Consider the following 14,477-nt stretch of genomic DNA (forward strand, 5'->3'; position numbering starts at 1 on the left):
ATAGATAAGTCCCCCAGGCCTGATGGGATTTATCCAAGGATTCTATGGGAAGCGAGGGAAGAGATCGCAGTGCCTTTGGCGATGATCTTTTCATCCTCACTGTCTACGGGTATAGTGCCGGAAGATTGGAGAGAGGCAAACGTCATTCCCTTGTTCAAAAAAGGGAATAGGGATAACCCAGGAAATTACAGGCCAGTTAGTCTTACTTCAGTGGGGGGCAAATTATTGGAAAGGGCTCTGAGAGATAGGATTTATGATCACTTGGATAGGCACAGTTTGATTCGTGATAGTCAGCATGGATTTGTGAGCGGTAGATCATGCCTCACAAACCTTATTGAATTCTTTGAAGAGGTAACCAAACACGTGGATGAAGTTAGAGCAGTGGATGTGGTATACATGGATTTAAGTAAGGAGTTTGATAAGGTTCCCCATTGTAGGCTCATGCAGAAAGTAAGGAGGCATGGGATAGGGAGAAATGTAGCAGATTGGATTCAGAATTGGCTGACCCTTAGAAGACAAAGGGTGGTAGTGGATGGAAAATATTCAACATGGTGCTCAGTTACGAATGGAGTACCACAAGGATCTGTTCTGGGTCCTCTTCTATTTGTGATTTTTGTAAATGATTTGCATGTAGAAGTGGAAGGGTGGATTAGCAAGTTCTCGGATGATACAAAGGTGGGTCGAGTTGTGGATAGTGTGGAGGGCTGTTCTAGGTTACAAAGGGACATTGATAGGATGCAGAGCTGGACTGAGAAGTGGCAAATGGAGTTTAACCCTGAAAAGTGTGAGGTGATTCATTTTGGAAGGACAAACTTGAAAGCAGAATACAGGGTTAACGGAAAGATTCTTGGCAGCGTGGTGGAGCAGAGGGATCTTGGGGTTCATGTTCACAGTTCCCTGAAAGCTGCCACCCAGGTGGATAGAGTTGTTAAGAAGGACTCATCAATTGAAGCAGAAGCTGTTTTTCTGTGAGAAAGGTAATGATGACAATAGCTTTTAAAAGAGGGAACTGGAATCAGGGAGGCGGGGTGGGGTGGTGTGGGTGGTGTGGAGAGAACCATCTACAATTTCATTTCACATTAAGACCAGGAGAGGAAGATGTGCTGGTTAACAGTTTAGTGGAAATGCGATTGGGAGAGCAGAGGTGGATATCATGTACCACTTGCGCTCAGATAGGAAACAGAAGAGTTTGAGTTCAGGTCCAAGCTATTGGGGAGCTTAATCTCAGTGGATGGAGGAAGCAAGGATAGAAAGAGAGAAAATGGAGCAGCAAGTGGCCATTCAGCCCTTTGACCCTGCTCTGCTCTTTAATATGATCATGGCTGATCATCCAACTCAGTACTGTGTTCCCACTTTCTTCCCATACCCTTCAATTCCTTTAGTTCTAAGAATGATATCTAACTCCTTCTTGAAGGAACTCAATGTTTTGACCTCAAACACTTTCTGTGGCTGAGAATTCCACAGGCGGACTACTAGCTGGGTGAAGAAATTTCTCTTCATCTCAGTCGTACATGGGCTATCCTGTATCCTCAGACTGTGACCCCTGGTTTCAGACTCTCTGGTCATTAGAAACATCTTTCCTGCGTACCCGGTCTCTTCCTGTTCCAAGTTTATTAGCTTCTATGAGAGCTTCCCCACCTCATTCTTCTAAACTCCAATAAATATAGTATAACTGATCTAGTCTTTCTTCACATCAGTCACACCATCCCAGGAATCAGTCTGGTAAACCTTTGTTGCACTCCCTGAATTGTCAACCTCCTACCTCAGATAAGGAGTCCAAAACGGCACACAATACTCCAAGTATGGTCTTACCAAGACCCTTTACAACTGCAGCAAAACATCCCTGCTCCTGTATTTGAATCTTCTCATTATGAAGGCCAACATAACATTTGACTGCTGCACCCTGCTGTTCCATTACTGTCGCAAGGTCAAAATCATTGAACTTTTCCCAGCAACGCCCACCACCACCCCTCAACCTGCTGAATAGCACTGTGGGTCACAAGTGGAGTGCAGTGGCTCAAGAACTAGGGACAGGCAATAAATGCTGGCCAGCCAGCAACACCCACATCCCATGAATGAATAAAAAAACCACAAGCTTACTTTCAGCAACAGTGTACAAGGACTCGGGTCTTCCTTCACCTCCCCCATCCAGACAATAACCTACCTTTCTGGTTTTCCTACCAAAATGAACGACCTTATATTTATCCACATTACACTTCATCTGTCATGCATTTAACCACTCACTCTTTCCTTGGATACAAAGAGAATGACTAGGGTAGGAGAGAATGAAGGATTTAAAACAGATAAGTGCATCAAAGCAGAAATGAGGAGGTCATGGAGCAGATGGACAGGCACAGAAGTATCATGTCTCCAGAGCTAATCATCAGACAGTTAGGAATACTTTCTTCTTGTATGAGTTAAAAATACACATTATTTGCAACTGCACAGTAGCTCTGTAAAATCGGTAAATACATTGGAATTGTTAGTGTTTCTTTTTCTGAGGAAGGGTCACCGGACCCGAAACTTTAACTCTGTTTTCTCCTCCACAGATGCTGCCAGACCTGCTGAGCTTTTCCAGCAACTTTGTTTTTGTTTCTTTTTCCTCTTTGGATATATTGTACAGAACAGAATGCGAACATTTTTTATGTAGTTATAGATAATATTTTATGAATAAAGTATATTTTTGTTCTAAAAAAATTCTGGGGTAAAACTTTTCATTTACCATTGCTTGATTGTGGAGGCCTCAATCCCTTTGTCAGGCTACTTTTCATTGCTTCCAAGCCAAGTTATTGGTTGCTTTGCCACAAATCTGTGAGAACCGCTGAAAATTCCTACACTCGTTTCAAACTTGGCAATATTCCAGTTTCTGTTCCTTTACACAATTCAAACTGAGATTAAGACTGAGATTACCATGAAGGACTTCTTTTTCTTAACCTCTCCCCTAGCCTGAGGCATTGTGACCATCAAGTTAAACCACTAGTTGTTACTCTCCAATGAGAGAGCAGCCCGTGATCCAATAGGACTATGGTGATTTTACTTTTATTGCAATAGCTTACACAGATGATTTCAGAACTGAGAGGTTACAAACAGACTCAGTGTCTTTTTGCTTCAAAGGAAAAGGTTGAAGGGTTATCTAACAAACATAACAGATCTTTCAAATTACAAAAGATTTTGATAGAGAATAAAGTGTTTCCACTTATGGAATAGACAAAGAGCAAGCTGGCCAACCAAGTAATGTGGTGGCTTTATTTAACACCCGCCCCCCCCACCCCTTAAGTCAGTCAGATAATAATAACTGCATAAATTGGCAGCTTCATGCATAAACAGACCATTCAGCCCCACTGATCTATGTTCTATAAGAGCCTCCACCCGCCCATCTTCATCTAAACTTACACTCATCATATATACCCCTGTCTCTGTCATTTATATCTAGCTGCCCATTTAAAATACACATATGCTGTTTGCCTGTATTAATCACATGGTACCAAGCTACACATTCTTATCACTCTTTGGGTAAAGATATTTCACCTGAATTTTATTTTGGATATGTTAGTGAGTAACATCAAATATAGCTCTTTGTTTTGATCTTTTCCACATGTAGAAACATCTTCTCTATCGTTACCCTATCAAACCTGGTCATAATCTGAAAAGACCTCAAAGAAAAGAGCTCAGCCTGTTCAGCCTTTCCTGATAAATATATCCTCTCCCTTCTGGTATCAATTTTGTACATCAGTTTTTGCCTCATCTCCATTATCTCTAATTCTTTTCAATAGTATGGAAACCAGAAACCAGCACAGTACTCAGAGTGCAGTCCAACATGATTTTCAATTCTTTCAATTCTCTAAAAGTGACCTCCTGTGCATAGCCTGCTTTTAGTTTTGGCTTTATTAACCTTCATTACTATTTTCAGTATTTGCATATCTATATCTCTAACTTCCATTGTTCAATTTCCGATTTAGATTAATCACTCAAGCAGATTTGAGCTCCTTATTCTTCCTACAAAATTTAACAATTTGCAATTCCCTTAAAATAAATTTGACAATGATATGTCCATTCTGTAAGTTTATTGATATTGTCCTTTACTGCAATATCAGAGTTAAATTTAAATCTAAAAGCAATTAGTGTTTCCGAGTCACTTCAAACTCCAGATAGATCTGTTTTGTCCATACAAGATCTATGTATATATCTCTATTATATGTCACTGCTACAGCAGTCAGGTTGATTGGTTCATGTATCAGTTTTTCAATAACTGTAGAGCATTATTAATTATTGGCTGCAATTACCTTTCTGAATATCCCATAAAGCCATCCATGCCTCAACAACACAGGTTGAGTCAGAAGCAATATCATTCAGTAAATTTACTAGGTATTTTCTCAAGTACACATATTTATTACCAATGAATGTCTCCTTTTTATTACAGTAAGTACCAAAGAGAGAATGGAAAAATACCTTCAAAACACAAATCTCCTTGCCATCAATATTATAGATCAGTTATGATCCAACAGGATAATCTAGTTGACATTATTGCACTGTTTCACTGTGTTATTAGTGACAAAGGAGTTGTTTGTAAAATATAACTAAACAAAATACTTTATACAGTTACCTTTTTCCAAAGGAGAATGCCTGCAGCTGTAATCCAAGTTATTTCAATAGGGTGTATTGTTATGATTATATATTTATTTTAACCATTTAATAAGGTGCAATGAATAAAAAGATTGCAAGCATTTGATTTTGGTACAAATGGCAGCATGATGTTAGAATGGCCATTTATTTTTCAGCTTTAATGAAGGCTACTTTAAACCGGCTTGTGATTTAAGGGCCTGTGTGATCATCAATGTGCATCGTGAAGATAAATTTCAGTTTAGGAGTACTTCAAAAGACAATAAACACTTAAAAGATTTGAGCTCAACTCAGCATGCCTATTCTGAATTCAATAATCATTTTGATGATACCATGTAACAAAAATTTGTCTCATAATTTAGAGAAACCAACATCTAGCAAGGGATGCATTAAAATTTATATGAATCCCAAATAACAGGAGAATGCTGGAACTACTCAGCATGTCTGCCAACATTTGTGAAACAGTTTCCCTCTTGCCTGACCTGCTAATTATTTCTACTTCAGATTTGCAGCATCTGCAGTTTTCCATAGATCCTACTGATTTTCAACACCAGTGATTTGCCAATTTTGCACACATCGAGATACTTCATATGTCTGACATGCACATTCACTGTTTAAATACACTTGTCAGAAGATATTGTCAAATGTGCAAAATTAAAACTCTTCCAATGCCCATCATAACTGACTTTTTTCCAGTTTTGAAATAGATAATTTTGATGTGATTTGCATTTTGAGAATTGGTTGTGCCAATAAGTTCTAATGTAGCACAAGCAATAAGGGTTTTATGTAAACTAATCTTTATTGATCAATGTCCACCTGATTTGAGACAAATGCAAAAAATGAATCACTTCCAGCACAAGTTTACTAAAGTTTTTTTTTGCTAATGTAATGTGAAAGTTCTTTTTCAGAATTCAATTCTCAAAGTATTTGTGCTGACTGGCTGACATTCTAAACTATTTTATTATCATACTCTTATTTTATGCCCTTACCAGAGTATTATTTCTTCTTGAAAACTTGTTTGTACTGATTATGAATTCATTAAAGCCATTTTCTTTTCAGATAGCTCAATAAAGTGTTTTGTTTAGTTATATCTTACAAACAATCCAGTCAGCGGAAAATCCAGGCCTATTTTTCAATCAGGCAGAGTTGATTTTGATATTTTCAATACTGGGCTTTTACTTTTGGAGAATAAAACATAACATTTCGTGCACAGATATAACACCACATTTGGGTTCTTATACTTCTGAACTTGCATTACAATCCATGATGAAAAGTACTATTCATGTCCAAATTATTTAGAAAATTGATAAATACAAGACTGCACAGGTAAGGCAGACTGGATCTATTGACTATTCCATAAATCAAGGTAACAACAGAAATTTGCAGATATATGACATAGCAAATAAATATCTCAAGGCATTTTAGACAGATGGAACAAATGCCAAACAGTAGGACAGCAAGAAATGTGCGTGGTGAGAACAGTGTGCAAGAGTTTCATATCCTTGTTGGGACCTTTCATCTGACCTTCACTGGTCTTGCACTAAGCAAGACAGGCCCTCAAAACACATAAATTCAAATGTTGTGTTTAACAACAGTGGGTTCGGAATATATTTTTAAGTCTTGTAGTTTCATTTGGCAGAGCGCAAGATGTGAAAGACGAACAGACCAGAAGAGGGCAGACAAGTTAATTTTTTCATAAATAGTTTCCTAGTGAGTAAGAAAGGGGTGCACTCTTAACCAATACATAATTACTAAAACTAAAGCCCTAAGGTTCCACACTTCATCTGTTTAATGCCCTTTCTGCTCTAGCGCAAGCTGTTCCACCCTTTTACACATTGCTGCAAGTTGTTTCTGAGACTGCGTGGCTGTACTCTCTTGAATCCCATCCACCAAGCTGGCATCATTGATAACAAATTAAGGCAGAAGTTGGACCTGGTGGATTTAATATACGACTGGGGAGTTAAAAGTGGCCCAGGGTCACATAAGTGAGATTGGACCAGGTAAATTAAATTTTCAATGATATAAATTCAAACAAATAGTCTCAGCCTAGTTGTTAAATTTTCAAGCAGTTTTACCGTCATACGGAAGGATGCAGAAGTGGGTGGTTCCACGGTGGGGTTATCCTCTGGAGCGTTCCCCGGCATGCTGCGTCTCCGGCCAGGTCTCTCAATTGGAGAATCTATGAAGAAAACATTGACAAATCCATTTTGGTAACTGTGACAAGATATCTAGCTAGCAAACTTATTCTTTTGAAATCATTTTCAGATAAACTTATTATTGCTGGAATTCAAATAAATTTTGATGTATTTTAATTTAAATTTTAATTGTATAGTTGAAATTGGATATTATGCATTGTACTGAGCCAATAGACTAAGAAAACTCCAGTGATTTATGCAGTCACGTGGAATGACGCTAGGCATGTTACAGTTGATGTTATGTTAATGTCCTTATGCCAGGAAGTGAAGATCATCGGCCTGACCAATGGCCTGGTGGCAAAATAGGCACGTTTGAAATTCTGTCGAAGATCATAGTGAGCTCAGCTCTAACGCTGCCCGTAATTTATTATGCCATTAACAACTGCTGACTTGGTTTACATGCAAAGAAGGGATGGCTGAGACAATGTTAAAGAAAAGGGTTCTGAGAACCTTTGGAACCAAGACTTGGCAAGTGTTCTACCAAATCATATGCTAGATGCAACAACTTTCCTTCATATTACAGTTTATGTTGCCAATTTTTGTCAGACAGCCAAACACAGCTGTCACATAACATGCACAAGAGTCACAAATAACAAGCGACCGGCAAAATATTTTTGTGGTGGCATTGGTTGAGGGAAGAATGTTGACCAGCGCACCAGAGCTCCCTGAACTTCAATTATTTACTATCTATGTTAATGACTTGGAGAGGAGAGTGCAATATATCCAAATTTGCTAATGTTATAAAACAGGTGGGAGGCCATGTTGTGACGATAACATAAGGAATCTGAAAGTGGATATGGATAAGTTGAATGAGTGGATACTTGGCACATCGAGTTCAATGTAGGAAACCGTGAGGTCAAGGACTTGATAGGAAGAATCAAAAGGCAGACTATCATTTAAATTGAGAAAAAGTGTAGCAGAGAGGGATCTGGGTGTTCTTGTTCATGAAACACAAGGTGCAGCAAGTAGGCAAATGGAATTTTGGCCTTTATTGCTAGCTGGTTGAAGTTTAAAAACAGGAAACTCTTGTTACAACTATACAGATTGTTGGTGAGGCTGCATTTGGAATACTGTGTACAGTTTTGGTCCCCATGTTTACAAAAAGGATACAAAAACAAAGTGCTGGGGAAATTCAGCTGGTCTAGCAGCATCTGTACAGAGAAAAACAGATGAATGTTTTGAGTCCAGTGACCCTTTATCAGAACTGAAAATAGTTCATAAAGGCTGCTATTTATGCTGATGGCAGGAGGAGAGAGTATAAGAAGACATTACCCAAAGACAGGGAAGAAAAAGGGATAAGCAACATAACTCGTCAGAGGCTGGCATCCCATCACCAATCATACTGCAATCACAATTGCATAGCCTTTGAAAACAGTAATGCCTCTCATTGAGTCAGACATAAAGGGATCCCAATATCCCTGACATTTATTGTTTTATGTCAGCCAGGCCTCCCTGATTGGATCACATTAACAGCCCCAATCAGGAAACTCATTCTCTATGAGGTCCAGCTGGCTGACCTCCTTACATCACTACAATAAGCAAACAGAGAGTTTGCTGATGATAAGCTGAGAAAGAGATAAGCGCTGGGCAGGGTGCTAACAAGAAGTGTAAATGGTTGAAAATGGGTTGGCTGTGCTGGGAGCAACCCATACAAAACAGGACCTGGGAGTAGGTAACTAACATGGAGAAGGCTGTCCATGTGCTGAAATTGTTAAACTCAATGTTGAGTCCTGATGGCTGCAAGGTACCCAGGTGGAAAATGAGCTGCTGTTTCTTGTCATCTTCCTTATCTACTCTAAGCAGTTGTGAAAGCTAGATTTAAAAAGGAGGTAGATATATTTTGAAAAATTAGGAAGTTGATGGCTGTGCTGAGCTGGTCTGAAAAGGAATCTGAGGCTTAGGCAGATTAGCCATGATCTTGTTGCATCGCACGATATTCTCGAAAGGCTGAAAGGCCTACTCTGCTCCTATTTCTTATGTTTTTACGCTCCTCTTCGATAGGTAAAAAAGAAATACAAGCAGCAAGGTAAAACTAACAATAGTAAGAACTGCCGCTGCTGGAGTCTGAGATAACACAGTGTGCAGCTGGAGGAACACAGCAGGCCAGGCACCATCAGAGAAGCAGGAAAGGATGAAGAGAATCTGGATTAACTGGATTTTGTCTGATTGCCAAGATGTAACACAGAGGTTGCAACAGGATTTGGCCCTTGGGCCCCAGCTATTTACAATTTATAATTCATATTCATGACTTGGATGCAGGGATGGAAGGTATTAGAGCCAAATTTGCAGATGACATTAAAATAGGTGGGAAAGTAAGTACAAGAAAGAAATAAAAGACGCACAATTTGTACATGGATAGGTTAGGCTCTTGGGCCAAAGCGTGGTGGATGGAATTTAATGTGGATAAGTGTGAGGTTATCTATTTTGGATGGAAGAATAAAAAGGCAACTTCCAATCTATAGGTAGAGAAACTTCAGAGTGCTTTAGTGCAGAGTTTTCTGTGTGTCCTCCTGCACGAATTGAAGAAAACTAGTATGCTGTTACAGCAGATAATAAGGAAGACAAATGAAATTTTGGCGTTTAGCGCTACAAGAAAATAGAATAAAAGTAGGGAAGCATTGCTGCAACTCTAAGGCATTAGAGACTACATCTGGAGTATTGAGAGCAGTTTTGGTCCCCTTACTTGAGGTGGGTTGTTGCTGCATTGGAGACAGTTCAGAAAAGGGTCTCTAGATTAATTCAAGAGATGAATAGTTTGTCTTAAGAGAAATTGAGCAGTTTTTTAAAAAATCTGTTAATGGGATACGGGTGTCACTGGCTAGGCTAGCATTTGTTCCCCACTCCCAATTGCCTGGATGGTGAGCTGCCTCCTTTAAACACTGCAGTCTTTAGGTGTTAAGGACTGAAAAACAGTTCTATGATTTTGACAGCAACAGTGAATGAATGGAGTGGAACTTGCAGGTGTTGGCGTTGCCAGATTTCTGTTGTCCTTGTCCTTCTAAGCGGCAAAGGTCTTGGATTTGGATGGTACTATCAGAGAAACGTTAGTGAGTTACTGCAGTGCATCCTTTGGATGGTACACACTTCAGTCACTGAGCATTGGTGATGAAGGGAGTGAATGCTGAAAGTGAACAATGGGATGCCTATCAAATGGGCTGCTGTGTATTGGATGGTGATGAGCTTTGTAAATGTTATTAGACCTACTCCTGGCTTGTGCCTTGTAGACGGTAGACAGAAGGTGAGTTATTTGCTGCGGAATTCCTAACTCCTAACCTTCTGTTTGTAGCTTTAGTATTATGGACTGGCCCATTTTCAGTTTCCAGTCAATGGTAGCCCCCAGGATATTGATAGTGGAGGATTCAGCGATGGTAATGCCATTCAATGTCGAGGGACATCATCTAAATTCTCGCTTGTTGGAGGTAGTTATTAACTGGCACTTGTATGGTGCGCATGCTACTTGCCATTTATCAGCACAAGCCTGGGTGCTTTTCGGGTTTTGCTGCATATGGACACACAATGCTTCAGTATCTCAAGAGTTGTTAATGGTGCTGAACATTGTGCAATCATCAGCAACATCCCATCTCTGACCTTCTGATATAGGGAAGGTCATTGAAGCAGCTGAAGATGCTTGGGCATGAGGAACTCCTGCAATCCTGAGGTGAGATATTTGACCTTCAACAACCATTCGTTTGTGTTAGATATCAGTCCAACCCGCAGAGAGTTCCCTGCCAATTCCTGTTGACTCCACTTTTTCTAGATCTTCATGATGTCATATTAAATGCTTATATTACATGTCATATTAAGTTAAATCCTGCACTGATGTAAAAGTCACTCTCACCTCACCTCTGGCGTCCAGATCTTTTGTCCATGTTAGGACCAAGACTGTAATGAGGTCAGGTGCTAAATGGCCCTAGCAGTACCTGAACCGAGCATCAGTGAGCTGGTTATTCCTTTGCAAATGCTGCTTGATATCAGTATTAAGGATCTCTCCATCACTTTGCAGATAATTAATAGTAGTCTGATGGAGGAGTAATTGGCCATGTTGAATTTGTTCTGCTTTGTGCAGACAGAATATACTTGAGCAATTCTCTGCATTAACACCGGCATATACCAGTCATAGGTATACTAGAACAGCTTTGCTAGGGGCACATAGCTAGTTCTGGAGCACAAGTCTTCAGTACTGTTGCCTGAATGTTCTCAAAGACCATATTTGGTTGTGTGTGATGACACTTCCGCATATACAAAAAGAAACAAACAGTCAGCTGTGATGACAGAAACTTCACGATAGGGAATAAGTCATCCTCTTGGCATTTATGGCTGTAGTGCTTCAGCCTTGCATCTTACACTGATGTGCTGTTCTCACACAGTGAGGATATCTGTGCAGTTTTGGAACCCACATTTCATGAGGGATATGTCTGCACTGGAAATGGTGCAGAGGAGATGTACCAGGATGTTGTCTGGACTGGAGGGTTTCAGTTATGAAGAGTGATTGGTTAGGCTGGGGTTGCTTTCCTTTGAAAGGGACTGAGAGAGTCATGATTGTGATGTATAAAATTGAGAGATGTAGACAGCAAGAAACTTTTCCCTTTGGTGGAGAGATCAATGACCAGGGTCACAGATTTAAGGTAAGGAGCAGGAGGTTTAGGGGGGATGTGAGAAGATTTCTTTTCACTCAGAGATTGATGGGAATCTAGAATGCAATGCCTGTAAGAATGGTAGGAGCTGAAACCCACAACATTTAAGAAGTAGTCAGATGTGCATTTGCGATGCCAAGGCATACAAGGCTATGGATCAAGTGTTGGAAAATGGAATTAGAATAGTATTAGCATTGATTATAAAAATTGGGCTCAGTAGTGATGCTTGACATGCACTAATCCTGGCCCAGACAACATTGTTTACTCTGTCAGTCAACATTCTACCCGTGCTGTTACTTTCCTTGATTCCACTTGTCTTATTTCCATCTTAAAGCGTCTGTGATGATCATTTATGGAACATGTTCGGAGAATCCATTGTATATTTCATTCTATTACAAACCTGTTATCTCTCCATTGGTCATTTTTAAAAAAAACATATTCAGAATAAATCTTTCAAACACCACTTATCAAGTTTTGAGTCCAATAAGAGACAATGTAACCACCGCACCTTAATATTCAGTGGTGTTATCATCACTGAATCTCCATCTATCAACATGGTAATCTGGGATTACCATTGACTGGAAACTCAATTGGACTTACCACATAAATATAGTGGCTATACAACAGGTCAGAAGATAGGAATACTGCAGCAAAGAACTCACTTCCTGACTCCCCCAAAACCTGTCCATCATCTACATGGCACAAGTAAGGAGTGTGATGGAATACTTGCCTGGATGAGTACAATTCCAATAACACTCCAGAAGCTTGACACCAACGAGGACAAAGCAGCCTGCTTGACTGGCACCACAGCCAGAAGCATCCATTATCTCTACCACCGATGCTCTGTAGCGTCAGTGTGTACTATCTACACGATGCACTGCAGAAATTCAGCAAAGATCCTTAAACAGCATCTTCCAAACCCACAAACTTTTCTATTTAGAAAGCCAAGAGCAGCAGATACATGAGGCCACCAGAAAGTTCTCCTCCATGTCATTCACCATCCTGACTTGGAAATATATCGCTGTTCCTTCAGTGTGGCTGGATCAAAATCCTGGAAATCCATCCCTAAGGCCATTGTGGGTCAACCCGCATCACGTGGACTGCAGTGGTTCAAGAAGGCAGCTCAGCACCACCTTTGCAAGGACAACTAGGGACTGGCAATAAATGCTGGCCAACCAACAATGCCCTTGTCCCTTGAATGGTGCAGACTTGATGCACCTCTGTTGTTGGTATGATTTGGTAATCTGTTAGAATTCTTTGAGTAGGTAATGAGCAAATTAGACAAAGGAGAACAATGATCTATTTGAATTTCCAGAAGGCCTTTGACAAGGTTCCACACAGGAACTGCTAAATAAGAGCCCACAGTGTTAGGGACATTGTACTGGTATGGATACAGGATTGGCTGACTGGCAGAAAGCACAGAGTAGGGATAAAGAGGTCTTTTCCATGATGGCAGCTGGCAACTACTGGAATTCTACAGGGGTCAGGGCTAGAACCATAACTAGTCATTTTACACATTAACAATCTGGACAAAGGAACTGAGGGCATTTTTTGCTAAGTCTGCAGATGACACAAAGATAGGTGGAGTGGCAGGTAGTGTTGAGGAAGTGAGGATGCTGCAGAAGGACTTGGACAGACAAGGAGAGTGAGCAAAGAATTGACCGATTGCAATGCAATGTGGTTACACACTTTGGTTGGAAGAAGAGGCAGAGACTATTTTCTAAATGGGGAAAGGCTTCTGAAATCTGAAGCACAAAGGGATTTGGGAGACCTAGTTCAGTGTTCTCTAAGGGTTAACATGCAGGTTCAGTTGGCAGTTAGCAAAGCAAAAACATTGATAGCATTCATTTCAAGAGAGCTGAAATACAAGAGCAGAGATGTACTACTGAGCCTGCAGATGGCTCTGGTCAGACTGCATTTGGAATTTTGAAGGCAGTTTTGGGCCCTGTATCTAAGGAAGGATATGCTGGCATTGGAGGGGGTCCAGAGGTGCTTTACAAGAATGATTCTGGCCATAAAGGCCTTGTCATATGAGGAGCGGTTGAGAACTATGGGTCTGTACTCAATGGAGTTTAGAAAGATGAAGGGGGATCGGATTAAAAAGTTTACAGAATACTGAGGCCTGGATAGATTGGATGTGGAGAAGATGTTTCTACTAGTAAGAGAGGCTAGGACCTGAGGGCACAGCCTCAGAGTGAAGGGAGACTGTTCAGAACTGAGATGAAGAGGAATTTCTTCAGTCAGAGTGTGGTGAATCTGTAGAACTCATTGCCACAGAGGGCTCCAGAGGGCAAGTTATTGAGTGTATTTAAGACAGAGGTTGATAGATTTTTGATTGGTAAGTTGATCAAGGGTTATGGGGAGAAGGCAGGAGAATGGGGTTGAAAAACATATCAGTCATGATCAATTGGCAGAGCAGGCTCATTGGGCCGAATGGCCTAATTCTACTCTTATGGTCTTGGCATGCAAGTAGTTTTGTCGTATTTACACCTCATTTTTTGGTTTGCCTGGTGCTGCAGGATGATCTCCCACTTGGTGGTAATGAGACAATGTTGGATTTGCCAGGCCAAGAGATTAGAAATTATGATTGAATACTACTCTGCTGCTGATTGTCCATCGCACTTCAAAGTTCTCAGTCTTGAGTTGCTAGATCTGTTCAAGACCTCTACCCTTTAGCACAGTGATATACTCTACCTTGTGTAGTATTATTTTCAGTGTAAAGACAGGACTTTGTCTCCACAATGATTCCTACCAGTACTATCAGGGATAGACACTCGTGACAGCTAAATTGGTAAGAATTAAATCAAGGAAGATTTTTCTTCACCCCTTGTCATAAAATCAGTCTAGCAGTTATGTCCTTTAGCACTTAGCCAGCTCAGTCAATGGTCCTACAAGGTGTCTCTTGGTGATGGAATACATGGCTCCTTTGCTCACATTTCACCTGATGTCTTGAGACTTCATGGGTCCAGAGTCAATATTGAAGAATCCCAGGCCAACTCCCTGCTGACTGTATACCACTGCAGTGCCA

The 14,477-nt window shown here is 40.4% G+C and overlaps 1 protein-coding gene across 1 annotated transcript in view; it reads right to left on the bottom strand.

Annotated features, from left to right (window-relative positions):
* Positions 1-4,455: 4,455 nt before the first annotated feature.
* si:dkeyp-72a4.1 (uncharacterized protein LOC100148058 homolog) overlaps positions 4,456-14,477 on the bottom strand; it is a 426,843-nt gene continuing 416,821 nt past the window's right edge. The window contains exon 4 of the mRNA XM_048613459.1: positions 4,456-6,799. Coding sequence (XP_048469416.1) covers positions 6,648-6,799 — 152 coding nt within the window. The 3' untranslated portion in view covers positions 4,456-6,647. The remainder of the gene's footprint in view (positions 6,800-14,477) is intronic.

Source organism: Rhincodon typus, chromosome 28 (assembly GCF_021869965.1).
Source record: "Rhincodon typus isolate 14 chromosome 28, sRhiTyp1.1, whole genome shotgun sequence".
Classification (NCBI taxonomy): Eukaryota; Metazoa; Chordata; class Chondrichthyes; order Orectolobiformes; family Rhincodontidae; genus Rhincodon; species Rhincodon typus.